This window comes from Apteryx rowi, unplaced genomic scaffold (genome assembly GCF_003343035.1).
Source record: "Apteryx rowi isolate R43461 unplaced genomic scaffold, aptRow1 scaffold_65, whole genome shotgun sequence".
In the NCBI taxonomy this organism is placed as follows: Eukaryota; Metazoa; Chordata; class Aves; order Apterygiformes; family Apterygidae; genus Apteryx; species Apteryx rowi.
Window position 1 is genome coordinate 682636 of NW_020450927.1, and position 12261 is coordinate 694896.

At 46.8% G+C, this 12261-nt stretch overlaps 1 protein-coding gene across 1 annotated transcript in view; it reads left to right on the forward strand.

Moving 5' to 3' along the window:
• Positions 1-12261, forward strand: part of PAPPA2 (pappalysin 2) — a 121196-nt gene that overhangs the window by 70650 nt on the left and 38285 nt on the right. The window contains exons 15-16 of the mRNA XM_026084646.1: positions 7490-7661; positions 10325-10502. Coding sequence (XP_025940431.1) covers positions 7490-7661; positions 10325-10502 — 350 coding nt within the window. The remainder of the gene's footprint in view (positions 1-7489; positions 7662-10324; positions 10503-12261) is intronic.

Genomic DNA, 12261 nt, shown 5'->3' on the forward strand with positions numbered 1-12261 from the left:
TGATATGAACACCTCCACACCTTTTACCCGAGCTTTTAGATTCCCAGATTGCAAAGGCAGAAGGGACATTTATGAACAAACATCCCAGTGAGAATAAATCTCTCTGAGCCTATAAGCTGCACATCAACATGTTCACACAGCCCAGAGGCACCAAGCACAGCCTGGGTACCGCAACAAAGCTGAAGGCAGGATCACTCTAGAAATGCTTCACTAGGAGGAGCTAATAATTTATTAGGAGTCTCATTAGATGTCTGTAAGAGAAAGCTGGACTAAGATGTTACTGTTTCTCAGGACAAACTGGTGCAGTTGCTAGTTGCTCTAGCTTGTTGGTTGGGTTTCTACCCCAGCTGTACGTTGGGTTACCCAGAATAGCCCTGCTGCTGGTGACATGATACAGCCCCAATGTGGGGACCGCGTGGGGACCAAGAATTGCCCGAGAGCCACGTGAGGCTCAAGATCCACCCGTTGTCCCAAACTGACACCAGTGGCCCTCTCAGGAATCCATTTCTAAGGTGCTTAGCAGTGTTAGGCTGGTTTTGTTAGTCAGCTTTCAAAGACATAGCAGAGTTGAAGAGGCAGGCAGTAGAGTCCAGCTTCTGGCTGCTATATGATACATGATTACAGAGCAATCTGTTTGAATGACTATGTTCTAACTATGGGTACCTGTTAAGATCCTGTGAGTGGGGTCCTGGAGAGAAGGATATAAATCAGAAGTGAATCCTCTGCACCCCTAGAAAAGATAGGAAGTGGCAGAAATAAAGTATAGCATGTTGCCATGGTGATAGGATGTAGATAAAGGTGGTCTTTGGGATAATTGCATATGTGTCCTTGAGAACCCAAAAAGATATTTGTTGGCTGACCCTACAGGTAGGAAAAGGTGTGTGGTGTTGTGCTTAGTGTTGGTCAGGCAGACTGACTGGCAGACAGATGAATATGTATGATCATGTGTGGATGGATGAATGGACAAATATGTGATGGGTGGATGCACAGATGAATTTTTATGATATTGGATGGACTAATGTAAATGATAGTGACTGTATGTTTCTGTGACAAAGGCCTGAATAACTATACTGAAAGCTGTTACCTCTAAATGAAAGATCATAGGCTCCTAGCCAGGTGCAGGTAGAAGATGAAGGGTCTTTGCTATAGCTTCCACCTGGGGCAGCTGAGAATTCAGTGAGCCCCCTGGATTGCTCTGCAAAGGGCAGGCTTTCTCTCCACTTCCTCAGCCCAGCAGCTGAAATAACCCCTCCCTTTGTTCCAAGGACTTCCTCTGCACTGCCAGTGCTGTCTTATGTTCTCCGTACTGAACTTCAGCATCAGTATGGTATGGGAGATCTATTCTCACAGACTCCTTAGTGAGGGATTTTGTCTGCGGTAACAGGAAAGCATGCAGCCTGGCAGATAAATTGTACCTGTGTGCTTGTCTCATGATTGACAGATAGGTATCTTCATTCAGGAAAGATGGCATCTATCAGGAATGATGAAGTTACAGCTGATTCTTCCTCGGATTGGGAAATGGGCTAGAGTGAACTTCAGATCCCATTCAGCCTCACTTTCAGTGCTTCTGTGAATCTATTTTGGTGCAGCAAGCAACAAAAAATGATGGAAAGGAACCATTTAGAAATATACTGAGACTGAGTTCTTGCTTCTTCTTGCACATTTACCACTCTGGCTATGAAGAGGCCAGCAGGTCATTTGGCATCTTACTGCTCGCTTTTCTCTGTCTATGAGGTAGATGACAGTGGATGACTTGCAGGGATCTTACTCTTTGCCAGTTCCTTTGAGAGTCGTGTACAAAAACAAACACCCTGTTCTTGAGATGGCAACCTCAGTGAAGATCTTAGTCAAGAAGCATCACTGCCATTGGGTCTGTACATGCAACCTGCTCCCACAAGGATGACTGCGATCAGCTTTACTATATTAGTGTGAAACCTTTCCCCTTCAAAAGAAGCATATCCGAAAAGAGAAGAAATTCCCAGTATTTCCAAAATACCTTTTCTCATTTCCTAATTTTCCTCTTTTGCCAGACCACTATGGGGTAAATATTTTTTTTCTCACTGATGTTCAGTGGTAGAATCCAGACTCCACCAGAGTGCATGCACTGACTTCCATTGACACCTCTTCTTCCCCTCTTTAACCATGTTAAAGTTGGAGCTTGCTGATAAGGGCTCTTTGAACAGCAATCTTTGGGTTGAAAGCTTGGGTAGATACCAGAGTAATTTATGGATGATTTATTGTGATTTAGGCAGCTGCATTGTATTTGGCTTGGCTTAGTTTGAGTTGGGTAAATCCATCAGTATTTTCTGGGTTCCATGAAATAATTGTACTAAAATGTAAAATTTCAACTCTTCAAAATTTGATTTTGGAAGAACAAAAAGATCTCTTTTTACCAGCATTGTCACCATTGGTTCAAGGTGTTTCATTGCTGGCAGTGGTCTCTTGCTCTTATTGTAGAAACATGAAAGATCCCAATAGAAAAGTTTTGCTGTAAGTTTGTAGAATTGGTCCCATTTCATAACAAAGATCTTATCATTCCAGAGCAATTAGAGCCATCACTAAACTGCTGAGAATTCCATAAATTTCCAGATTTGAGATTTTGTTTGATGTATAAGTTATGAAACTTAAGAGAGCCAGAAAATAATGTAGGCTGGTGCTGATGTGGAATAAGTTCGGAGAAAAAAAAATGGTATTTTGTAAAAATGTTGTTGACAAATCATTAGTTTGGGCTTCAAAAGGTGCTGAGATAAAAATGGAAATTTTGGGGGATGTTTCATGTAGAAAAAACATATATTGGCTTGTTGTAAATTATATATGGGCTGAATCAAAAATGGACGAATGTCAGGAGTTTGCAGCTGCAATACAGGGATTTCATTTATCATCAAAAGGAGAAAGCCCAGTTCTGACCTCAGCATGAAGGAGTTCTAACTACACCATTTCCTTGTCCAGCCATCATTAGGGTGTTCCAGCTGCTGGGAGCAATGATTTATTCCATCACATTACCCAAGCTGTGGTAAGGCATATGGATCATGATGGTGCCAGGCCACATAGTTTCTTTGTCCTGGATTCATACAGCATCAGGCAGAAAGGCATCCTCACCCATATGTTGCAATGATAGTGATGATGATGATAAAATAAATGATCAAGGCAAAATTTGTAGGGACAGATGGTATTTTTTATTAAACTTGCTGATATATTTGAGAAGATTAGACAGCTTTCAGTGATGCAAGCCTCTCCTGAGGTCTGGAATAGAAGCATCAGACTTCAAAGCTACATACAGGTTGGGAACAATTTCTCAGAACTTAAGTAGATATGTATCAGATCATCTCCAAAATAAAATGTAGTTGGTATTTATGGGATAAGGAGGGTGTTAGCTGCAAAGAGAAAAGGGTGATAAGTTAGCCAACATTTGGGGCAAAGCGTGAGGAAGCTAGTTATTTCTAAAATATATATATATATATATATATACACACACACACACACAGAATATATGTATGTACATATACGTGTGGCATATATTAAAAGAAAGATTTCTACCTCATTATGTTACATAGTTATGAATCTCTTACATATAACTATATATACCCATATAATGTATATATAGCAATAGGAAACTTGCTGGTTTCTTGATCTATCTTCTATCAGTATTGCTGGTTATGTTTCCAAGTTGCTGGAAAACCAAAACATGCCCAACAGTAATGCAGATGATCAGTGCTTCATTATTTGTTATTTAATAATGGCATTGTCATCCTAGACAATGTAAGCTCTGTGCTCTGTCATCACTCCACCAACCTCAACAGAGTTGTGCTAACGAAGCATTTGGCCTGATTGGATGTGAGCAGAGAATGTCACCACCCTCTCCCTATCCAGCACTCGGATGAGTGCACACTCCATAACTCATCACAACTTCATAAGCAGATGAAGTTACATGTCCCAGGGTTCTGCAGAATCTGATGTGGCAACCTGGCTGTCCCGGCACTCTGACATGGCATACAGTCTTTTGGCTAACCCACCGCTCGTCTTCCAGCCCAACTTCTTGACCTGGGGGTCATGGTGGGTTGTGACTTGGTTAGATAATCTCCACGTGCCTGGAGGCATCTGGGGGTAAGAACTTTCTTGCTGTGATGTGTCCATGCATCACCAAGCCCGGGGTGGGAGGGAACGGGATACTGGTCTTTGCTTGGGGTTTCTTGCAGTTCCCACAACACAAAAGCAGTACACAAATCCCCGTGGACCCTGTGTGTGCAGAACGGCAGGCTTTGCTGAACATGGTCTAATTTTCTGACTGATGAGGGAAGGGATGGGAGGCAAGAGCAAGCCTAAAAAGAAAAGAAGCTCAGCCCCTCTCACACATGCGTGTCCAGAGACACGCACACAGGGAGGCTGAGGACAGCGGTTGCAGCAGGGGGAGGTGGAGTTAGAGAGGAGAGTGGGTGTGTGCGTGCGTGCATGTGCTGGGGGCACAGGCAGGGAGCAAAGCAACCGCCTGGAGAAGGTAACTGGGGGAGGGGAGGGGAGAGGGCCACAATTGGTACCAGATGCCCTCAGAAGCTAATGACCTGACAAACGCTGCACTCGTAAAACAAATTCTTTAAAAAGGAAGCAAATGGAAATATAAGCTAGTGAAAGAATTTGCAGCAGCTGCCCTGAAACCATTTCTCACTTCATAAACAGGTCTGCACTGAAAAAACAGCCTTTTTTTTAATTTCTTGTTCTCCTTTGTGGTCCCTTCCCATGACATTCCTCCCCTCTGCCTATGCCCAGTGGGCATTTCAGAGCCGTGAATGGGAATGTGCCCTGCAGGTTTCCACCGTGACTGGCTCCACAGGCTTGTCCAGAGTTAACAGCACCTTGCATTCACTTATCTTCGGTGTTGGCACCTATTTTGTGTCTTTTGTAGGATTTCTACATGCTCATCCTTGGCTGGAGAGATTGAGCAAACGGTGGCTGTGCAGCCTGTGCCTCCCGTGGGCCAAACATAGTGCGCAAAAATTGTCAGCAGTTGCGTGCAGAGCCGGGTAGGCCAAGGAGCAGAAAGGGCGATGTTCAGGTGCTCCTCCCTTTCTACTCTCCCCACTTACTGTGTGAAAGCGTCTGGAAGATTCAGCCAGAAGCACCTCTGCTTAGGAGGGGCTGCTGTCAATTTTAGTGCTGGGACACATAAAAAGCCAGTCCTGACCACCAAATAACCAGGGCGTTTTCTTGTGGGAGCTGTTATATTAGCCCCATGTCTTGGCCTAATTCCATCCTGGGTAATTAATCTACTGGCTGTACTTCACTGATGGAGAACTTAGCCCCCTGGCCAGCACTTCCCTCCACTGTGGGATTGTTTGTGATGCTTAATTAATCAGTACCAAATGGCTGGTCTTTGGCAGGAAGCTGCTGTGGCAAGGAGAGAGTGTTTATTTCCTGGGGACAGGTGATACGTGGCAAGCTTTCCCTGGCCCCCCTGGTAACTTGTAGTGGCTCCCAGGAGAGTGTATTCTTCCTTTTAGCTGTATCTTGCCTCAGGAACTACAGCTGAGCCCACAGAGCTGGACAAACATTATTTAGAGATATGGTCTTTGCCCCCAAAGAGCTTGGCATCAAAATCCRCAAGATGAGTAGGTTTGAAATGCTGCATGGGACTGTGGGAAGAGCAGGGCCCCTGATGAGCAGGGCAGAGCATCAAAGCAGAGTGGGAAGGAGCAGCGAGATGGTGACCAGTGTGGGATGGAGGGGAGAGCTGGGGCATGTCCAGCTTCCCTTTGCCACCACAGACGCTCTGCTGTGACTGCATGTAGCTTGGAGAGCCAAAGTTGCATGCATGTCCCCAAAGAGGCAACAGGATGCTCCAGGGCTGGAGCATGGGCCTCAGGAAACCTAGAAGAGACTGTGGGACCATGAGGGAGGTCATTGTGTGCCTGGCAGTTTGAGCAAGCTCAGTAAGCAAGTGGTTTTGTGAGGTGAGGAACCAGTGGCTGTACATCCACAGCCATGTGAAGTTGCATCTTATAGATGGTTCTCTAGTATCTGAATTGGTTCTTACTCTGACTGAACCCTTCCCTGCAGTTGGAGCATCATAGTGACACTAGCTGGTATGGATTCTCTGATGGCTAATACAGGGTTTAACATACCTATCAGCCCTTCTGTCAGCAGGGGCTTTAAAAAGGCCTCTCTGTCTTTTCTTCCTGGCCATCTGTTGTTACAAACCTTGTCAGAACATAACAGCACTGGAAGCTCTTATCCCATGCTATGGTTGATTGAAGTTGAGGTGTGCATTCAAAAGTTACTGGAAAGGAGAAATGCCCAGTGTTACTGCCTGAGCTTTGTTGCCTTAGGAAAATGCAGACCTCTTGCTTTCCATTGTCTGTCACCATGCGCACTAGCGTCTCTGAGAGAAACATGGCAAGAGCAGAGTATGCATGTGAAGACAAGTGTGAGTGGCTGCAATAATGTGAATGCTCTCAGACTGTGTACTCCCTATGGCACTGCAGAGGTCAGTTTTGGGAGGTCTCTTTTGCCACAAACTCTCTGGTGTCCAGTGTGATTTGAGCATGTTGGAGATCTTCCCTCTGTTGGACAGAAAATGGACAGCACCTGTAAAGTCCCTTTCCTCTCCCATCCATGCATTTTCAACCTGGCTACCAAATCTAGCTGACACTTGATAGCATGTTCAGAAGTTGTTATTAGGGAACAAGCACACACATCCATGCACAACTCATAAACTCACATTCCTCCCTATGTGTAACAAATACACACTCACCCTTACACACGCATGTGCACGCTTGCGCACAGTGTGACTGCACAAATGAAATCAAAAATGGTAGTACAACCTCACAGCCAGTGTAGATTCACATAGACTTCTGAGGATGGGCACTGAATCTGAAAACCTGGTCCCATCACTTTTCTCAGGGAGAAGTTCTTAGAAATTGTCATGTGTAGGGACTGTTCTCCTGCCAAAGAAGCCATAGCTCTTTCAGAAAGGTGATAAAATAACTGTTGTTTATAGTTTCTCTTGTCTGTTACCCTTGCTGGATAGGCAAACCTGCCCGTCTTCTCCCCCTGACTTCCTTCCCCTCAGTCCACCTACAGCAAGCATCACAAGGTCCTTTTGTGTCAGGTGCTGTACAGGCTCTGTATGCCCCCCTAAGACAAAGGAGCTTGAGTAGCCACACCAGACAGCTCCCTAGTTCAGCTGGGAAGAGAGCCTAGATTTTTGAAGGAGCACTCTTAAACCATGCATCTTTCCATCTGCTTCGAAGGGTAGCATGGTGTGTGGGAAGGTGTGTGTTGGGGTTGGGCAGAGATCCAGAACTGGGAAGAATTACCCTCAAGGCATCATCTTCAAGAGATTTCCAAGCCTGGGACTGAGGCACAGGTACGCATCTCTCTGTGTGCATCTGCAAGCCTCTGAGCATCCCAAGCAGACGCCACCTGAAGGGAGTCCCTCCTTACTGCAGAAGCACCAGGACTGCTTTGCTGAGCCTTTCTCTTTCCTCTTCCACAGCTGTGCCCACCATACCTGTGCAGAGCCAGAAAGCTGCACACACCCAGTGCTTGCTCACACCGCCATCCTGAACTGCACCTCCAGTGGTCCAAGGGACATGGAGTGTGTTGTTTCCTGTGAAAAGGGATTCATCCTCCACTCCAGCAATGGGAAGAGTCTGGGCTCCATGCAGGTGAGTGGACAGCAGAGCAGACATCACCTCATGACCCACTGGGCAGACTGTTAGTTAAGATAGACTTCGACACCCTAAGGTGGTTGGGAATGACCCCGAGGACACCATGTAATTGCAGCCCTGGGCTCCTCACAGCTTAGCCAACCAACCTTAGTCCAATGGACCCTCCCGTGCTGGACCTCGGTGCCAATGGCCGGTGCTCCTGGGGACCCCTCTCCAGTCTCCCCTGTAGTCCTTCTAGCTCCCGCACAGACTGTGGCTCTGCCAGGCTAAAAGGAGCTGTGTGTGTGACATCCTAGGCCAGATGGTGACATGCCGAGTCTATTCCTGCAGAGGCAGAGGTAGACATTTTCTTTTCTCTGCATGGGCATTGCTGGGAGGGTTAAATATCCCTGGGACATTTTCTCTCTTAAAGTTGAAGTTAGTGGCTCAGGAAAAAATGAAGTCATTTCAGAGCAACTAAATTTAGAGGGCTATAGATGAAGAGACAGCCAACAGGGCCAGGAGCTTTTCTTCCTTTGTATCATGTTGCAATCAGTGCTGCCCAAGCCAGCGGGGCAGCACAGAGGTCAGCATGAAAGAGTTCAGCCCACTTTCCAGTGGGCCAGGGGCTGCCTTGTAAAAGCCATGGCCAGCTCCATGCTTAGACATTGACTGAGGAGACCTGGGACTGACAGGTCCTTGGGAGCTGAACTCCCTCGGATCTAGGTAGTCACCTTGGCAGGGTTATGGGCACAGTTCATCCTGTCCTTACTCTGTTCCTGGAGAGAGAACATAAACCTCCAGGGCTGAGTTGGCCCTGCACACCAGTCCAAATGAGAGGGTGTAAACTCACATGAGGTGGAGACAGATGGAGGTGAGTCAGGCRATGTAAGCAGGTTGGGCTTTTTTTCCCTCCAGAAGCTTGACAGAGTTCATGTCTGACAGACACGTTGCTTGTGCTACAGCAGTTAGTGTTTACCAAGGGGCGAGGTGGGCACTGGAAAGTGAGGCATGACAGAGTGCAAAGGGGCAGCTCGAGATGCCCCACTTGTCCCCCATGTCACTTGGAAGGTTATTAATTACAGGACCATGCAGTTCTGCGGGACAAGGCAGGCCTTTAACACACACCAGTGTGTTCACAAGGAAAACAAAATGTTCTTGTTCTCCTCTAACATGAAACCACGCTAAATAAATCTGCTGTGGGTGACAGTTTTTTGACATTTGGCAGTGAGGTGGGAAACTTCTCGACAGAGCTTAGCCTTGTGGTTGTCGCAACAGATGGCAGCTTACAGGTGCCCTGCCTTGAGCCCTGAAGTGATGTTACCTCTGCTTTCCTACCTCTACAGGGGGCAAGAGGGGACAGCATGGGGTCTCTGATATGGGACAAATCTTTGGCAGGATGTAGTAGCACATAAACTTTTCTCTGATGAGTACTGCTGGAAGAAAAGAGGTGCCCTATTTTGCTTGTCCATAGAGAGGATGGAGTAGGGTGTGGTGCAGCCATCTGCTTGGTCTCATGGCCCATGGCTCACCACATTTTCTCAGTCTCTGGTGGTATCTGTACTCATCTCAGAGCATTCTGGGAAAAAATGTACAGCTCTTCTCTGGGCATTCTCTCCRCGTGGCAATGGACTCTGGGTTTGTTTTTCTCCCAGGGAGCCCTGCAGATGTGTCTGTCCTCCACTCGGCAGTACTAAGGGAAGAGCATTACCAAAACAGTTCAGTTACAACATGGTCCTGCCATGCACTGGAAAGTACCAGACTCAAATTTAATAATGCCCTTTAGAGCCACCACATCCAGGCTTATCTGTTCATTTGAAATGTATTGGCTGGAAGGACAAATCACAAGTTTGAGTGTATAAGCAACCTGATTGTACTCAACCAATAAATGGACATCAGGATTAGTTGAATGAAATCTATTTGTGTTGCAAGCCCTATCTGAGAACTGCTGGGATAGTGTTAGATGGTCTGAGAATGGAAATCATGGCACACCATCATACACTGCTTTGTTTTGCCTAAGTGCATAGCGCACACTGGTTGCATTTAGGACTGGGATCACTGGCAGTTTGGAGTCAGATTCTCATGTGGTCCCCCAGCTATGTAAGAGGGGCTGTGTAATTATGAGTTATGAATGAAGTTATATGAACCTCTGATTTCAGTAGTGTCTGTGGCATGATAGAATCAGTGCATTTGGGGGAAACCAGTTAACAGGAGAGCTGCCCACCGGTGGCTGAAATAAGACTTGATCTCGTAGGGGAGAAGACTGTAGTACACAGAGCTGGGAATAACTTGTAGCTCAGGAAATTGTTGTGTATCTTGAATTTTTTTTTTCTTGATGTGGTCTGGTATTGCTTAGACAGTGTGTATTCAGCTTGTATTTTGGGGAATCAGCCAGTAAGAGATCAGGTATTACAAGGTCTGTAATGCAGATGGCTTGCATGTTATCTCTAAGACCAGTCACTGCTTCCACCTTCCAAACATCACATCGTGAACAGGTAGGTGCTTTGCGCTGTATCACACTGGGCTCCAACTCAGTGTCCAGAGGGGAGTGTAGCGATCGGAAAAGAGAGGAAGAGCATTTCTTGTTCCTGAAACTTGGGCCAGCCCTTTTTGCTGTGGTGGTAAAACAGTAGGCTAAAGCTCAGTGACAGAAGTCCAATGGAGCCTTGCTTTCTCCACAGAAGGAGGTGGTGCTGACATGCAGCTCAGGGCGGTGGGACAGATCTGTGACTTGCGACCCTGTGGACTGTGGTGTCCCTGACCAGTCACACGTGTACTACGCTGAGTTCTCCTGCCCGAAGGGGACCACGTACCTGAAGAGATGTTCCTTCTCCTGCATCCGGCCAGCTAAGCTTCAAGGTACAGTCTCAGGTGCTGAGGTATTTAACCCCCCCTTCCCCCTTTTGTTGCCACCTTTTTGTGCCTATCCCAAGTTGTTCCAAACTGAACTTTGGATTTTCCTGTTATCTTGGCTTCTGCCAGCCGGTTGGGCTCTTAAGAGACCTCCTGAAATGATAGGCATTTGTCATCCTTGAGCAGAGATACCATAGTGTGGGGATACTCTGTGACTCCCCATCCACCAGCTGGCAGCTCATATCCATCCACCTCAGGGTGTGGGGATGTCTTCTCCTGATTACTGGTGAGATCCTGGCAGACTCTGGCATTACAGAGATGAGGAAGGCACAAAGCGTGCAGGCAGCCAGTGAAGATGAACAGAGAGGGCTTCAGAAAGCCAAAAATGGCATGCTGCCTAGTGGCTATGTGAAAGCATGTGATTGAGGAGGCCTGGGGCCTTACAAAGCCATAGAGACTGATGCCACAGCTACAGAGCAGTCTCAGAGATGTGCACCACCCAGACACACAGCAGTCCTCCAGACACACCATGGCCTGGCTTTCATTCTGCCGACTCCATCAATAGCCGCAGGAATGTTTTTAAGCCAAGTCAGAGAAAGAGAGCTACTGTTCCTGTCTATACAAGRCTGAGCTGGATGGGATTTCGGGGGTAATTGCCTTGACAGCTTCAAGCATTGGGACTTTATGTGAGTTTCCACCAGCGCATTTGCTCTGAACAATCACATACAACAAATCATTTTAATGGATGCCCTATTTTACAGAGACATTTATAGCTGAAACGTATGAAAATCATTTACTTCTTTTTTTTGGTTAAATCTAAGGAGTAAAAACTGCAGGGAATTAAGGTCTCATTTCATGACAGGGGGGATGCCGGCTGATCCCAGTGTGAGCTGATCAAAGTGTAGTGTGTGAACTACAACTCGACAGGCCAAATTCTGTACAAACCAATGCCATTGCCTTTGGTGGGTCAGCTGAGGGCAGAGATTTAATCTGATATTTCACTAACAGCCTCCTCTTGTTCCCACTGAAGTCAACGGGAGATTTGCCATTAGCTCCCTTGGCGAGAAGGCAGGCCCATCCATAGAGCACCCTGGGTGACTTCCAGCAGCTGACACAACTCCTGGTGGTGTTAAGCCAAGGCTGTTGAGTTGTGCGGGTAAATTCAGAGAAGCCCAATTGATTCCACTAAGCTGTTGAGGCAGGAACGTGTCTGCTTCTTGTTCTCCCCAAAGGCTTGCATCCTTACGGGCAGTCTGTCAATGCTAATAAATACTAAGAATAGACAAGGAAAAGATTACACGAGGTATGCGGCTTCTGTCGCGGAGCTTGGAGCGGGAGGAGCCTGTACAGCCCAATCCTTGGGAGCGCAGGCCCGCTGGGAACACAAGCCCTGAGTGGAGGTGCTGTCTGAGGCTGCCAGTCTCTTGGCCCTTTCCAAGAGCAGTTGTAGACAGAGCAGTGATCCTATAAAAAGAAAGTGATGTTCGAAGGGAGTGTGGAGAAATCTGGCGATACAGAGAACCTGCTTGAGAGGCCTGATCCAAATCTTTCAATAGAAAGACTCCCATTCACTTCAGTCTAGCTTTTTTTTTCTTGCTCAGCATTTCCCAGGGAAATGGCTCTGGCCTGGGTTCAGATCTGCAACACACGGGTGATACAGTCCTGGATGTCTGTCACAGGCTCCAAGTGCTGTGCAATTTAGGCCATCCACTAGCCAGGCCTATCAGACCCTCTGTTTTCTACACAGACAATGAAGAGGGGGGGC